The sequence below is a fragment of the Hyperolius riggenbachi genome, chromosome 10, assembly GCF_040937935.1.
Source record: "Hyperolius riggenbachi isolate aHypRig1 chromosome 10, aHypRig1.pri, whole genome shotgun sequence".
In the NCBI taxonomy this organism is placed as follows: domain Eukaryota; kingdom Metazoa; phylum Chordata; class Amphibia; order Anura; family Hyperoliidae; genus Hyperolius; species Hyperolius riggenbachi.
Window position 1 is genome coordinate 268,628,707 of NC_090655.1, and position 17,144 is coordinate 268,645,850.

The 17,144-nt window shown below is 44.0% G+C and overlaps 1 protein-coding gene across 1 annotated transcript in view; it reads right to left on the reverse strand.

The window, feature by feature from the left end:
• Positions 1-1,963: 1,963 nt before the first annotated feature.
• The window catches only part of LOC137537186 (uncharacterized), a 274,266-nt gene continuing 259,085 nt past the window's right edge, over positions 1,964-17,144 (reverse strand). Inside the window, exons 18-22 of the mRNA XM_068259298.1 lie at positions 14,134-14,213; positions 13,782-13,879; positions 13,528-13,669; positions 5,270-6,259; positions 1,964-3,868 (exon numbers count right to left, since the gene is read on the reverse strand). Of these exons, the coding sequence (XP_068115399.1) occupies positions 2,775-3,868; positions 5,270-6,259; positions 13,528-13,669; positions 13,782-13,879; positions 14,134-14,213 (2,404 nt within the window). The 3' untranslated portion in view covers positions 1,964-2,774. The remainder of the gene's footprint in view (positions 3,869-5,269; positions 6,260-13,527; positions 13,670-13,781; positions 13,880-14,133; positions 14,214-17,144) is intronic.

Here is a 17,144-nt window from a genome sequence, read left to right on the forward strand (position 1 = left end):
TGTTAGTTGTCCCCAGCAATACACAGATCTGCAGTGCAATAACACCTGATCCCAATATTGTCAGAGGGGCTGTGCAGGGCGTATCCCTGTTAGTTGTCCCCAGCAATACACAGATCTGCAGTGCAATAATAACCCCTGATCCCAGTATTGTCAGAGGGGCTGTGTGGGGCATATCCCTGTTAGTTGTCCCCAGCAATACACAGATCTGCAGTGCAATAATAACACCTGATCCCAGTATTGTCAGAGGGGCTGTGCAGGGTGTATCCCTGTTAGTTGTCCCCAGTAATACACAGATCTGCAGTGCAATAATAACACCTGATCCCAGTATTGTCAGAGGGGGCTGTGCAGGGCGCATCCCTGTTAGTTGTCCCCAGCAGTACACAGATCTGCAGTGCAATACTAACACCTGATCCCAGTATTGTCAGAGGGGGCAGTGCAGAGCGTATCCCTGTTAGTTGTCCCCAGCAGTACACAGATCTGCAGTGCAATACTAACACCTGATCCCAGTATTGTCAGAGGGGGCTGTGCAGGGCGCATCCGCAGCTCAAGTTGGTAAACAACAATAGTATATGGAACTTTCCTGGAGTTTCACATTCATATTTTCACTTTAAAGGGGAACTGAAGAGAGAGGTATATGGAGGCTGTCATGTTTATTTCCTTTTAATCAATACCAGTTGCCTGGCAGCCCTGCTGGTCTATTTCTCTGCAGTAGTATCTGATTAAAACCAGAAACAAGCATGCAGCTAGTCTTGTCAGATCAGACTTATAAGTCTGAACCACTGAAACACCTGATCTGCTGCATGCTTGTTCAGGGGCTATGGCTAATAGTATTAGAGGCAGAGGATCAGCAGGGCAGCCAGGCAACTGGTATTGTCTAAAAGGAAATGAACATGACAGCCTCCATATACCTCTCTCTTCAGTTCCCCTTTAAGGGGTTAAAGTCTTTATTTCTCAGTTTGCGGCCATTATAGTTTTAAAATAATACATGCTACTAGAATTAAAACTGACACATTTAATTTTCCCAGTTGTCCTGGTTATTGCAACGTTTAAAATGTTTCCCTAGTACAATGTGTGGCGCCAATATCTCATTTGGAAATAAAGGTACATTTTTTCAATTTTGCGTCCATCCCTGATTACAAGCCCATAATTTATTAAGTTATAGTAATATACCCTATTGACGTACATATTAACAAGGTTCAGTCCCTAAGGTAACTATTTATGTATTTAAAAAAAAATGTTTACCAGCTATGGGAGAGTGTGGGAGGTCAGGGGTTAATTTAAATAGTAAAAACAGGGTAACTAGGCATTATTTACTGAAAAAAAAAAGGGGGGATGTAATTATACAATTTGGCCTCAAGATGTCCTTAGTGGTGTATTCAGTATCCATACTATTGGTATGGAAACGGAAGGACTGCATGGCCGGGATTTGTGAATGGCTGAGCCGTCTGAATAGACGGCTGCGTTCATTCACACGGGGAATAAGATCAATGAATGGGAACTGTTGTCGTATTCATTGATCTAGCGGCTAACCATCGGCGGTAATGAGCGGCGGTACCGAGCGAGAAAGAGGAAGGGGGGGGAGCAGTGGGGAGGGACTTAGCAACTACGTCCCTGCACAGAGTTGTGGCATTTTGCAGGGACGTAGTTACTTGTCTCGGTAGAGGGGAAGTGGTTACATATTGCAGTAAAACAAAACCATAAAATAAAAATAAGAAGTAGGCACAGGCAAGTTCTAACTAGGTGTAATACTATATGTTTCCATGTTTATAATATTATATTATCTCAGTTCAGGGTCTTTAATGCTTTAACAAACCAATTCACGGAGTAGCATGAAACAGCCCTCAGGATTCTGAGTAAAAATACTTCATGTTCATTAATAAGAAACATTGTAAAGGAACACTTATGGCCAATACATTCCCCCACAATCAACACATGTCTGACAAGTAGTGACTTACTTCCAAAATATTTCCCACTCAGGGCTTTTATTTATTATTTCCCAGCAAATTAACAGGCCTTTTATTATTGATTTATAAAGCTCCAACATATTCCGTGGAGCTGTACAAAGTAAGAAAACAAACAAAGGGTGCATAATGATACAGACAACGATATTCATCAAATATGGACACTGATGCAAAATACAGAACTGCTGATTACAATGACAGATGTAAGCGCAAGCTATGAAATTAATAACAAATAAGACACAAAAGGGTGAGAGAGCCCTGCCCTTGCAAGCTTACAATCTAAAGGAATGAGGGGGAAACAGGAGGTGGGGAAATTTGCAGTGTATATGCAGGCAGTTCATATTTGGGTTATTCAATAAGAAGTAAGACTTGAAGCGAGGATGAAGGGGGAATGGCCTAAGTTAGAGTGTATGTTTGTCAGAAAAGGTGAGTTTTGAGGGAACGTTTTAAGATTTCAAAGGAGGGGGAGTGACGGATGTGCTGTGGAAGGGCATTCCAGAGGAGGGGTGAGGCACGTGAGAAGTCTTGTATACATGAATGCGAAGAGGTAATTCTAGAGGATGACAAAAAAAGCTCCTGTGCAGATCTGAGATTGCAATCAAATAAAGATAGAAAAGCAGTCCATGCACTCATCCGGTCTGACAGCTCAGAAATAACAACATGCACAGCGTGCTTCCTCTTCCTGTGCCTCCACGTGCGGGAAAAATAGTCCAAGCAATTCCAACAGCAAAGACCGCATGAGCACAAGTAAAATGCACACCGCTGTGTTTAATATACGTCACGCTTTCCGGGTGCACCCAGCATAGAGATACTTCAGATCTGAGATTGCGGTTTGGTTGGTGTCTGGAAACTAGTGAGGAGATGTATGGAGGAGAGATCACTAGAGTGAGATCTCTCATGTCTGACCAGCTGTGTTTTCCATCCAAAACATTTCCCACACTCAGCACATGAATAGGGCTTCTCACCAGTGTGAGATCTCTTATGTCTGACTAGCTGTGTTTTCCATCCAAAACATTTCCCACACTCAGCACATGAATACGGCTTCTCACCAGTGTGTATTCTCTCATGATTAACTAGACTTGATCTTTCACTAAACCATTTCCCACACTCAGCACATGAATATGGCTTCTTACCAGTGTGTGTTTTCTCATGACTGCTCAGCTTTGATTTACGCTCAAAACATTTCCCACACTCAGCACATGAATACGGCTTCTCACCAGTGTGTATTCTCTCATGATTAACTAGACTTGACTTTTCACTAAAACATTTCCCACACTCAGCACATGAATAGGGCTTCTCACCAGTGTGTGTTATTTCATGACTAACAAGCTGTGATTTATGCCTTAAACATTTCCCACACTTAGCACATGAATAGGGCTTCTCACCAGTGTGTAGTCTCTGATGAGGAACTAGACTTGATTTATGCCTAAAACATTTCCCACACTCAGCACATGAATATGGCTTCTCACCAGTGTGTATTCTCTCATGAATAACAAGCTGTGATTTTTGTCCAAAACATTTCCCACACTCAGCACATGAATAGGGCTTCTCACCAGTATGAAATCTCTCATGTGCAACAAGGTTTGATTTATGCCCAAAACATTTCCCACACTCAGCACATGAATAGGGCTTATCACCAGTGTGAGATCTCTCATGTTTGACAAGATATGATTTCCATGCATAACATTTCCCACATGTGGAACAGGAATGAGACCCTCCAGCAGGGGGAGAGCTGTGCTGGGTATGAGGCCCCACGGGGTTAGACAGGTGAGGGGAGTCTGGGGGAATATTTGGGGTAACCAGGATATCTGCAGGAGACTCTTGTTCAGTGACATCATCATCCGTTGTACAGTCTGTGGATACAGAGAGACGAGTCTCTGAGAGGTTCCTGATGCCGGGACTCCACGCTGCAAATAGAGAAAAAAACATCACTTCCTGTTAGAGAATTCTGATGGGAGGAGCAATTATCATTAGGGATGGTCAGTGAGCTGCTGATAATTCCAAGTTTATGCAGTTTGGAAATGGACCAGATGCAGCAGCTGCATAACTTTGCATTTCATTAGCACTATCTCAGAGTTATTAGCATGCCATTAATCATCACTAGTTATCCACCTGACAGAGAACTGCAGAATGTTCAGTCTATTTATTAACCACTTAAGGACCAGGCTATTGCGGAGCATTCTGTGCTGCGTGGGCTCTCCAGCCCACAGCACAGATCGGGAACCACACAGGGCGATCAGACTTCCCCCCTTTTTTCCCCACTAGGGGGATGACCTGCCGAGGGGGTCTGATCGCCGCTGCTCCGTGTGGCCAAGAAGGGGGGGCTCCTCAAAGCCCCCCTCTGCAGTGATTTCCGCCCTCCCTCCCTCTCCCTTTCCCTATGGGCTGCGCAGGATGAATATCCATCCTGCGCCGCCTAGAATAGGCTTCAGCCTATCAAATGCCGGCGATCCCCGGCCAATCAGAGGCTGGGGATCGCCGATCTCCTTTACGGCGCCGTATTGATGTAAACAGCGGGGATTTCTTCCCCGCTAGTTTACAATTAGCCTGCGAGCCACGATCGGAGGCTTGCAGGCTATTCACGGAGACACCCTCCGTGAACTAACTCTGACGAGCGGCCGTTTCCATGTAAAACCACAAAAGACCAGCCGCCGCCTATTGGCGTTAGCTGGTCGTTAAGTGGTTAATGATCCAGCGGATGGAATACAGAGAAGTGTTTCCCATCTCTGCAGAGGATAAAGTATTATCAACACTAAGCAGGACAGTGACATATTACAGCAGGATCTACAGTGTGGCCATATGGACAGACGGAGGGGAGAGGACATTTCATGTAGATAAATGTAAAGTCATGCACCTCACATAGTTTGGTTGAAAAAAAAAAAAAACACCCGTTCTTTAAATTCAACCAGAAAAAAATTATCACTGTCCTGAACCCGCACATATCCCAGCAGATCAGGGGGTTGGGCCAATTAGTCTTAAAAAGGTAAAAACATCCTTCCTGGCTCCAGATGGCAGTCAAATAAATCCCTGGATCAGCTGTGTTGGGACGTGCTGTATTTTTCACACCATAAGATGCAATCTCAGTCATCCATCCCCTCCCCTTTTCACATCCACAGAACAGAACATACTCCAAAGCCATCAGGGTGTCTGTACTGTTATTGTAAGTGAGCTGTTTCCAAATACAAACATAAATTATGGTTTTAGATGACAAAACTAGCAGGAGTACATAGCATAACCTCTAATATGGCCAGTCTGGGAGCAGTGACAGTCATACTAATTACAAAACATATTCAATGTTGATTACTCACCTGTCTTGCCCTCTTTAAGTGCATCATCTTCTAAATTTGTCCCCATCATGTCACACTCCTCCGCAGACTTCTGATCACACCTCACATATGATGCTTCTTCTTCCTCTTTACTTGTCCTCGTCATGTCACCCTCCTCCATAGACTGCGGATCACACCTCACATATGATGCTTCTTCTTCCTTAATTTTCCTCATCATGTCACCCTCCTCCATAGACTGCTGATCACTCCTCACATACGTCTCTTCTTCTTCCTTAATTTTCCTCATCATGTTACCCTCCTCCATAGACTGCGGATCACACCTCACATATGATGCTTCTTCTTCCTTAATTTTCCTCATCATGTCACCCTCCTCCATATACTGCTGATCATTCTTCACATATGTCTCTTCTTCTTCCTCTTCAATTGTCCTCATCATGTTACCCTCCTCCATAGACTGCAGATCACTCCTCACATACGTCTCTTCTTCTTCCTTAATTTTCCTCATCATGTCACCCTCTTCCATAGACTGCTGATCACTCCTCACACATGTCTCTTCTTCCCTTTTAATTGTCCCCATGTCCCCCTCCTCCATAGACTGCTGGTCACTCTTCACATATGTCTCTTCTTCCTCTTTAATTGTCCTCATCATGTCACCCTCCTCCATAGACTGCTGATCACTCCTCACATACGTCTCTTCTTCTTCCTTAATTTTCCTCATCATGTCACCCTCTTTCATAGACTGCTGATCACTCCTCACATATGTCTCTTCTTCCTTTTTAATTGTCCCCATGTCCCCCTCCTCCATAGACTGCTGGTCACTCTTCACATACGTCTCTTCTTCTTCCTCTTTAATTGCACTCATCATGTCACCCTCTTCCATAGACTGCTGGTCACTCTTCACATACATCTCTTCTTCTTCCTCTTTAATTGTCCTCATCATGACACCCTCCTCCATAGACAGCTGATCACTCCTCACATACGTCTCTTTTTCTTTGAGCTCAGATCTCAGTTCTGAAAAGGATAACAGATAATAGCTGTAAGATATTAGTGGAAATAAACAGAGCACAGAAAAGAACATAATTTGCTAGGGGGTGATAATATCCCATAAGCTGTGCTCTCCTGCACATTCAGTACCACAGTCCTCTCTCCCAGTGTTCCTTGCTCATCATCTGGTGCTTCTCTCCTCCTCTCCATGCACACATTCCTGGGAGGAGATGGATGAGGATGTGAAGAGAGAACAGCTGGAGACAGAGGAAGATAGGAGCAGAGGCCTGCAGCTAATTAGCTATAAATTATCATTACTTATGGCTCTGGCACCTGATGAACTAGGCAGAGGGGACTGCAGCTCCATATCCTGACCATACCTGAGCCCACCTGTCTATCACCTACTAACCCCAAACCCTCCAAGAGCCAGAGCAACAAACCTCCCAGCTGGGACAGTGCCAATACCAGGACCAAAGCAGCAGAGGCCACCCAACCCCTCACCAGCTGCAGCCTCCATCTCCTCTGCCTGTCCTACCAGCCACACCCCTTGTTACCTGGCTCCACCCCTGGCTGTGACCCAACCTCTCCCACTGTGGGACTACTCAACATTAGTGATGGACTGACAACGCAAACATACATTCGCAGATGAAAAAAAAAATGCTAAATGGACGCTAATGGCAAGCCTCATTCAAGGCCTCTTTGCAACCACAATTTGTTTAAAAAAAGGTGTACAAAGTCTACCACAACTCGGACATTGGCTTGGCGGAGGGGAAACAATAGCAAAATAGTTGCCAAAAAACATATTTTACACAAACCCTTTTTAAGAGAAGAGAGAAACATCATACAAAAGATGGCCTGACAAATCACTACTATGCTGATGACACCCAGCTATATTTATCATATAAACCTGGAGTCACAGACCCTACCCCACAAGTAAAGGCTTGCTTAGCTGAGCTTCAGGAATGGATGAATAATAACTGGCTAAAACTAAATGCCGAAAAAACTGAGGTTCTTGTTATCGAAGGTCAGGGCTCGACAGCAAAGCAGCTGCAGTCCCAACCAGCACCGCTAAAGATAGGGAGCTCAGACCTGAACAGCTCAGACTGTGTGCAGCACCGCTAAGGATAGGGAGCTCAGACCTGAACAACTCAGACTGCGTGCGAGGCCTGGGAGTACTGATTGATGGGGAATTAAGCTTCAGCAATCAAATCTTAGCTGTTGTGAAACATTCCTTCTTTCATCTAAGTAATATTGCAAGGATTAAACACCTCATTCCTTCAGCAGATCTTCCAAACCTAGTTCATGTCTTCATCACATCAAGGCTGAACTAATGCAATGTTCTCTACACAGGCCTTCCAAACAAAGACCTGCACTGCCTGAAATTAGTACAGAATGCCGCCGCAAGGCTGTTAACTAGCCAATCCCTCCATTGTCACATAACACCAACCCTTCGCTCACTCCACTGGCTACCAATAAAATACAGATTAAATGGAGGATTCCTTTTAAGATTGGCTTATTGACATTCAAACCTTGCACAATCTGGGCCCTGGATACCTAAAGGACTTATTGCACTTCATCACACCTCCACAATCTTAGATCAAAAGGATGTAACATCTTGGTCACCCCCAGAGTCCACCTCAAAACCTTTTGAGACAGAGCATTTTGTCATGCTGCTCCTACACTTTGGAACTCCCTGCAACACCCAATCAGGACAGCTCCATCCCTGGAAGCATTTAAGTCCAAACTGAAAACCCACCTGTTTAGTCTGGCACTTATGAACACCTGTCTATTTCCTCTGTAAAACAGTCCAGCCTGAAACCTTGTAATGAACTAAGATATAACTATGCGCTTTGAGTCTTATCGGAGAACAGCACTTTACAAATGTTATTGTATTGCCATCTTGTGGTGAATAGTCTAACTGCAGCCTCTGTGGAATCAACTGCACTCAGCCATCTAATAGTAGTAGTGTTATTATTTTTCTCTGTTACTGAACAACATCTTCAGCTACAGATGCATTCTATTGTGTAATGATTGATAATATGAATGATCGTTATCTTTATTATTATTAGTTCCCAGACAGTTGTTGGAGATGTAAAGGATGGATGTCATATGGATGTGTCGCCATAGTTACAAGAAGTGTCAGTTTCTTACACAAGACTGGGAGGAAGAGGCAGAATTACTGGATAAAATGTCTGGGATTACCTCTTAAGTGCCCACTGTAGTCTCTGTAGATTTTTATATTATTATTTGTATATGACTTCACAGTGTGCCTGTAAGGAGGTATAAACACACTATGTACACAGGGAATGTGAGAAGTAATAGGGGTGTGATGTGTGTAATGTGACTGCACAGTGTGCCTGTAATGAGGTATAAACACACTATGTACACAGGGAATGCGAGAAGTAATAGGGGTGTGATGTGAGTAATGTGACTGCACAGTGTGCCTGTAATGAGGTATAAACACACTATGTACACAGGGAATGTGAGAAGTAATAGCGGTGTGATGTGTAATGTGACTGCACAGTGTGCCTGTAATGAGGTATAAACACACTATGTACACAGGGAATGTGAGAAGTAATAGCGGTGTGATGTGTAATGTGACTGCACAGTGTGCCTGTAATGAGGTATAAACACACTATGTACACAGGGAATGTGAGGAGTAATAGGAGTGTGATGTGTAATGTGACTGCACAGTGTGCCTGTAATGAGGTATAACCACACTATGTACACAGGGAATGTGAGAAGTAATAGGGGTGTGATGTGTGTAATGTGACTGCAGTATGCCTGTAATGAGGTATAAACACACCGTGTACACAGGGAATATGAGAAGTAATAAGGGTGTGATGTGTGTAATGTGACTGCACAGTGTGCCTGTAATGAGGTATAAACACACTATGTACACAGGGAATGTGAGAAGTAATAGGGGTGTGATGTGTGTAATGTGACTGCACAGTGTGCCTGTAATGAGGTAAAAACACAGTATGTACACAAGGAATGTGAGGAGTAATAGGGGTGTGATGTGTGTAATGTGACTGCACAGTGCACCTGTAATGAGGTATAAACACACAATGTACACAGGGAATGTGAGAAGTAATAGGGGTGTGATGTGACTGCACAGTGTGCCTGTAATGAGGTATAAACACACTATGTACACAGGGAATGTGAGAAGTAATAGGAGTGTGATGTGTAATGTGACTGCACAGTGTGCCTGTACTGCGGTATAAACACTCTATGTACACAGGGAATGTGAGAGGTAATAGGGGTGTGATGTGTGTGGTGATATATTGGGGTGATGATGATATGTACGGTAATATGCAGAATATAGCCGCAGTATGGTATCACATGGAAGCCATATGTTTCATTTTTCGGACTATGTCACATGTATGTCTGCTAGAAGGCAGCTAATGCCTGGAGTTGCTAGCTTGGGGCAAGGAAATGGCTCATTAGGCCTCTAGCCCATCTGCTGTCTCAGGTGTGATGGTCCGTTTGTCAATGACCTTTACATTTGCATCTGAAGGTGACCGATGGTGAATAGGAGCAGGAACTGCTAATTGGCTAACTAGCATCTGGCCAGGAAATGGCTTATTATCCCAAAAGCAGTCAAGTCCCCACCTTTAATCTGCTGTGATCTGCTGTGAAATACAATTTTACATGTGGAAGTTAGATCTCTGGGATTTCAATTATGTCTGGAAAGTTAATGAAAACTAGTCCTCCCCTTCCCAAGGAAGTGGCAGCCTCCAGGCGTATCTCTCAGTATAAGAAGCAGGGCCAGATGCCTAAAAAATTATCTTCTCTTGAGGGTAGCACATCGCCAGAGCTGATCCCGATCGAAATCGGTAAATCCGTGTTCCTCCACGGTTGGACATTTGCGCTGGTAAAAGTTCACTTTACGTTTATTTTCCTTCTATTTTTTGCAAACTTATCTTGTGTGTATCATTGTAATTTTTACTTTGTTTTTGTAAATCTTTTGCATATATTATTTTCAGCTTTTTTCCTGGAATATTAAATCGTTATTTAATAAGTTGGACTTCTGCTGTACTAAGCTAACACTCATAGCCTAGAAGAGACTGAAGTGTAACTGTGTATAAATCCACGCCTGATTGTATGATTGAGCAACCCTACCGTATAAGATTGTAATTGCATTGTGTGTATGGGCACTGTTGCACTCGACAGCAGACTGGCTAACAGTATCGTTCAGAACGACTGTTAGTTATTTTGCTGCACTACAGTGTAACTTGCATCACAAGTCAGTGCCTTATAGTCCCGTGGTACTGTACAACTGTAGTGTGTGTGTGTGTGTGTGTGTGTGTGTGTGTGTGTGTGTGTGTGTGTGTGTGTGGTTCCCGTATTCGGCCTAAAGCGCAAAGCTGACCCGAATACGAAAAAGCGGATTGCGCGCTGAGCACTCAACAGCCGAGTGGACGAGCTAGTGGTGGCAGTAAGAAGCGTTGGAGGGGTCACAGGCTTGTTTTTAGCTTGACTAAGGCTGCTTCCCCTCTCGATCTGGTCAAACCCGCAGTCGGGAACCGTATACGCAGGCGTGCCGCGGGCCGGTTTCTGACAATGTGTGTAATGTGACTGCACAGTGTGCCTATAAAGAGGCATACCACACTATGTACACAGGGAATGTGAGAAGTAATAGGGGTGTGATGTGTGTAATGTGACTGCACAGTGTGCCTGTAATGAGGTATAAACACAGTATGCACACAGGGAATGTGAGAAGTAATAGGGGTGCAATGTGTAATGTGACTGCACAGAGTACCTGTAATGAGGTATAAACACACTATGTACACAGGGAATTTGAGAAGTAATAGGGGTGTGGTGTGTAATGTGACTGCACAGTGTGCCTGTAATGAGGTTTAAACACACTATGTACACAGGGAATGTGAGAAGTAATAGGGGTGTGATATGTAATGTGACTGCACAGTGTGCCTGTAATGAGGTATAAACACACTATGTACACAGGAATTGTGAGAAGTAATAGGGGTGTGATGTGTAATGTGACTGCACAGTGTGCCTGTAATGAGGTATAAACACACGGAATGCGAGAAGTAATAGGGGTGTGATGTGTGTAATGTGACTGCACAGTGTGCCTGTAATGAGGTATAAACACACTATGTACTCAGGGAATGTGAGAAGTAATAGGGGTGTGATGTGTAATGTGACTGCACAGTGTGCCTGTAATGAAGTATAAACACACTATGTACTCAGGGAATGTGAGAAGTAATAGGCGTGTAATGTGTAATGTGACTGCACAGTGTGCCTGTAATGAGGTATAAACACATTATGTACACAGGGAATGTGAGAAGTAATAGGGATGTGATGTGTGTAATGTGACTTCACAGTGTGCCTGTAATGAGGTATAAACACACTATGTACACAGGGAATGTGAGAAGTAATAGGGATGTGATGTGTGTAATGTGACTTCACAGTGTGCCTGTAATGAGGTATAAACACACTATGTACACAGGGAATGTGAGAAGTAATAGGGGTGTGATGTGTGTAATGTGACTGCACAGTGTACCTGTAATGAGGTATAAACACATTATGTACACAGGAAATGTGAGAAGTAATAGGGATGTGATGTGTGTAATGTGACTTCACAGTGTGCCTGTAATGAGGTATAAACACACTATGTACACAGGGAATGTGAGAAGTAATAGGGGTGTGATGTGTGTAATGTGACTGCATAGTGTGCCTGTAATGAGGTATAAACACACTATGTACACTGGGAATGTGAGAAGTAATAGGGGTGTGATGTGTAATGTGACTGCACAGTGTGCCTGTAATGAGGTATAAACACACTATGTACACAGGGAATGTGAGAAGTAATAGGGGTGTGATGTGTAATGTGACTGCACAGTGTGCCTGTAATGAGGTATAACACACTATGTACACAGGGATTGTGAGAAGTAATAGGGGTGTGATGTGTTATGTGACTGCACAGTGTGCCTGTAATGAGGTATAACACACTATGTACACAGGGATTGTGAGAAGTAATAGGGGTGTGATGTGTTATGTGACTGCACAGTGTGCCTGTAATGAGGTATTAACACACTAGGTACACAGGGAATGTGAGAAGTAATAGAAGTGTGATGTGTGTAATGTGACTGCACAGTGTGCCTGTAAGGAGGTATAAACACACTATGTACACAGGGAATGTGAGAAGTAATAGGGGTGTGATGTGTGTAATGTGACTGCACAGTGTGCCTGTAATGAGTTATAAACACACTATGTACACAGGGAATGTGAGAAGTAATAGGGGTGTGATGTGTGTAATGTGACTGCACAGTGTGCCTGTAATGAGGTATGAACACACTATGTACACAGGGAATGTGAGAATAATAATGATAATCCGAATATTTGTATAGCACTTTTCTCCTGTCGGACTCAAAGCACTCAAGAGCTGCAGCCACTGGGGCGCGCTCAAGAGGCCACACTGCAGTGTTAGGGAGTCTTGCCTTGAACTCCTTACTGAATAGGTACTGACCCTAGCCCGGATTCGAACCCTGGTTTGCCATGTCAAAGGCTGATCACTGGTGATCAGCAAAGCACTGCAGAAGTGTCCAGTGTGAACCGGCCCTTATGAGATAAAAATATAATTTAGTGAGTGGCTCTATTTGATCGCCTGCTGATTTTGCTTGTTTTCCCTCTGACCAGTCTATCATTGTAATGGTAGGGTTATTGCACCTGTGAGTTGCAAAGTTCTCACCTGATCAGCATGGCATTTCTACTGCAATACAGTATGGCATTTCTCTACACAGAACATACTCCAAAGCCATCAGGGTGTCTGTACTGTTATTGTTAGGGCTCTTTCACACCAGAGCCCTTTTTCAGCGTTTTAACGCAAAGTCTATACTTTGCATTAACCAAGGGAAAAGGAAAGTCCATAGACTTTCATTTTACCTTTCACACCCGACGCTGCGTTTCGATGCGTTGCGGTATGACGCATCCCTGCACATTTTATCGGCGGGAATCGGCGTTTCCCCGTCGGGGTAATTGATACTACCGCCGCCACTCAGTGTCGCACCGCAGGTTCCCGACGACGGTCGCAGCCTAGTAAAACGCGTACAGGAGAACGGCTCCTGCACGCGTTGTAGATGTGTAACAGGCCATAGTAAGATAGTAAGTAAGTTATTGTTACTAAGATAGTAAACAAATACATTCTAGAATAATGGTTTTAGATGACAAAAATCTAACAGGAGTAGATAGAATAAAACCTAATATGCCAGTCTGTGAGAAGCAACACAGTCATAATAACTAAAGATATTCAATATTTAATGTTGATTACTCACCTGTTCTGCTCTCTGTAAGATGGTCTTCATCTATAGCTGTCCCCATCATGTCACCCTCCACCATAGACTGCTGATCACTTCTCACATACGTCTCTTCTTCTTCCTCTTTAACTCCAGCATTTCTACATATCAGATTTCTGCCCTGTGTAGAAGAAATGAGAGATAATTTAAATTGTGAACACAGATAACAGCATATGCAGAAATAAACAATGTCACACAGCTTGCGGTCTCTGGGGAGTTTTAGCCCCATCTACCTGATTATGGTGGGGGTTGGTGCGGTCTTCCTGTGGACAATCTTCACAATAAAGAGGACCTGTACATCTCTCTGGTGGGTTTCTGTTACTGGATACATCTGTAGGAAACACACACACTGAATGAATACATTGGATATGTGTTCATCCGATGATGGGGGTTCTAGGTGGACAATCCCAGGAATAAAAAGGACCTGTACATCTCTCTGATGGGTTTCTGCTACTGGATACATCTGTAGGAAACACACACACTGACTGAATGCATTGTCTCTATGTGTTTAGCAGATTATGGGGGGAGCTAGGAGGAGCCTCCATACTGCCCTCTCTTTTGTAAGAAGTGAAAGTCTCCTCTTACCTGGTGATGTGAGTGGCGGCTGATTCTCCATCCTGATGTCCTCGTAGAAGTCCTTGTTGTCCTTCTCTATACTGCCACTCCTGCATAGAGAAATAGACGGTGACATCCTGACACCTTATAGGAACCTGACCCACACAATTCTATAATCACTACCCAGACACACCCCTTGTTGTTACTGGATAATTTCCCATAACTCCCAACAGCTTCATCATTTTCCCGGTGACTCCCAGAATCCTCTGCTTGTGGTGTTCCTTTAGATAAAATTACATTACATACTAGAGGATATTGGCAATGCTGGGGGACCCGTGTGTGTGTGTGGGAGGGGGATGCGTGGCTATACTAGGAAAGAAATGGCATTACTGGGGTGGGTGACATTACATACTAGAATATAATGGCTGTTAGAATGTAAGTATACTTGAATGCTAGGCCTCAGGTACTAAAGTCTAGTAAAGACTTGAGATGCAGGGTCTCTTTAAGCATAGTTTCTCGGAGAGAAATTATGCAGTCATTTACAAGAAACATGTTCCTCTAGAAGGACACATAATGTGTTTTCAGGTCTAAATGTAAACATTCAGACTACGAAAAGGTAAACAGAGCTGATATTTGGAAAACATTGCATTTTGTGCATCTAGGGCATAAAGCACTGGTGGGTTAGATGATGATGTGGGTCACATGCCCATGCCCGCCAATTGTAGGTTTGGGGGTATGGCTCGGGTGATGTCAGAATTTAACTCTTTGATGTTCATATAAAAAAGGGAGACAGGATGGCAGAGCGCTACTTCTACTTCGTCTTCTGCATGCTGTCCTGCTCTCTACACTTCCTAGTTAGAATAATAGCTTCATATCTGTATGCTGTAAATATATGTGATGTACACAGGACATAGGAAAGACTGTTTATACTCTGAAGAAATCAACATGTAACAAAAGATGCCCGATTGCTGAATAAACCCCTTAAAGGTGAAGGTGGCTGTCTCCGCTCTATCTCCTGTATGCTGTCGAGGTGAGGTGCAACTCTAGTGAGTTGCTGGTGCCGGAGTAAAAGGTGTGTTGTGCTGTTGCCAATAGCAACCAACGTATAGTTCTTACAATTGGTGCCGTGAAACCCAGTGCTGTCTCGCAGAAAAAGGCAGAAAAGGTCCGGGGCCAGAGATATCAGTCTATCAAGGACACACACACACACACACTGTACACACACACACACACACACTGTACACACACACACACACACACACACTGTACACACACACACACTGTACACACACACACACACACTGTACACACACACACACACACACACACACACACACACACACACACTGTACACACACACACACACTGTACACACACACACACACTGTACACACACACACACACACACACACACACACACACACACACACACACACACACACACACACTGTACACACACACACACACACTGTACACACACACACACACACACACACACTGTACACACACACACACTGTACACACACACACACTGTACACACACACACACTGTACACACACACTCACACACACACACACACACACTGTACACACACACACACACACACTGTACACACACACACACACACTGTACACACACACACACACACACACACACTGTACACACACACACACACACACACACTGTACACACACACACACTGTACACACACACACACACACTGTACACACACACACACACACTGTACACACACACACACACACACACACACACACACACACACACACACACACACACACACGGAGAATACGCTGGAAGTTTATTGAGAAGAGATAAGTGAGTGCGAGGCAGATTTTGGGAGAGGGAGAGAGGGAAACTCAGAGCTATAACATTGTTTGGGTTTTTTCTTTGACATTCTGCAAAGTTTCCATGCTACAAGTCAGTTTAAATGGTGAGAGTCTGACTTTTTTTCTAGTTTAGTTAGGCAGCGCACAGCAGCGAGAATTTGTAGTTTTCTTTTCCATGAGTTATCCGTTTTGGGCTCGAGTGAACTCCCTCGCTTCGCATTCCTGTGGGAGGAATATTTGGTTTCGTTTTGCAAAGTTTAATTGTTTCATTTTTGTGGAAATCTGTTAACGGCTGTAAGATTTCCCCCCTCCCTTCTTGTGAGAGGGGCGATTAGGGTTATGTGTGTGCGAAATTCCGGAAAGCCCTGTTTTATCTTTTTATGTTTTTTTTTCTGAATCAAGGTTTTTTCGTTTCAGCTGTGTGTAACATTAAGTTGTATTGTTGCAATGGGATATTCTAATGTGTCAAGCAGGTTTTTCTGTATGTTCGTTTCTCTCCAAATTGTAGAGGGCATTGCTATGGGAAACAGCCATTTTTGTCTGATATTCCAGGACTCAAAATGGTGCCTCTGACTTCGGGGGCGGATCCCAGGCAGTCGTGACGCTCTAATCGGAAGGGTCTGCCGAGTCCAGGGACAAACCCTCACCCCCGCCCTCAGGAGGGAGGGGGGGTGAGGGAAGAGAGCGTAGGAAATCTAGCCAGGCCTGTGGGACTGGTACCACCCATAGGTGAGCTGATTCCTATGCTGTGCTGGGCTGGTGCAGAGTCAGACTACACCCTAATGAGCGGGACAGCCTGGGATGTGAAATCACGGAGTGTGGCCAACGTTTGTTTACAGGAATACCAGCAGGGGTAATACGCAGTAGCTGTCAGATGGCTACTGGAGACATAGGAAGCAGCTCCCTGAGTATGCATTCATATAACTTAGAGCATATCGGGGGGTTCCGATAGTGATTTGATTCACATGTAACATGAGTTCCCCAATAGAGGTCAGTGGGATAAGAGGGTACAGAGAAATGGGGAAAAAAAATAAAATAATACAGAAAAAGAGTTGACCAATCGAGCTGTCCATCAGAACGCTTGCCGAGCGGTAAGTGTTTCCGTTTTTTGTCCAGGACAAAGCCAGAGTTTGACAGATGTTAAGGCTGGGCAGTTTAAACAGTTTTTGCGTCCGCGGATTGGTCAAAAGGTA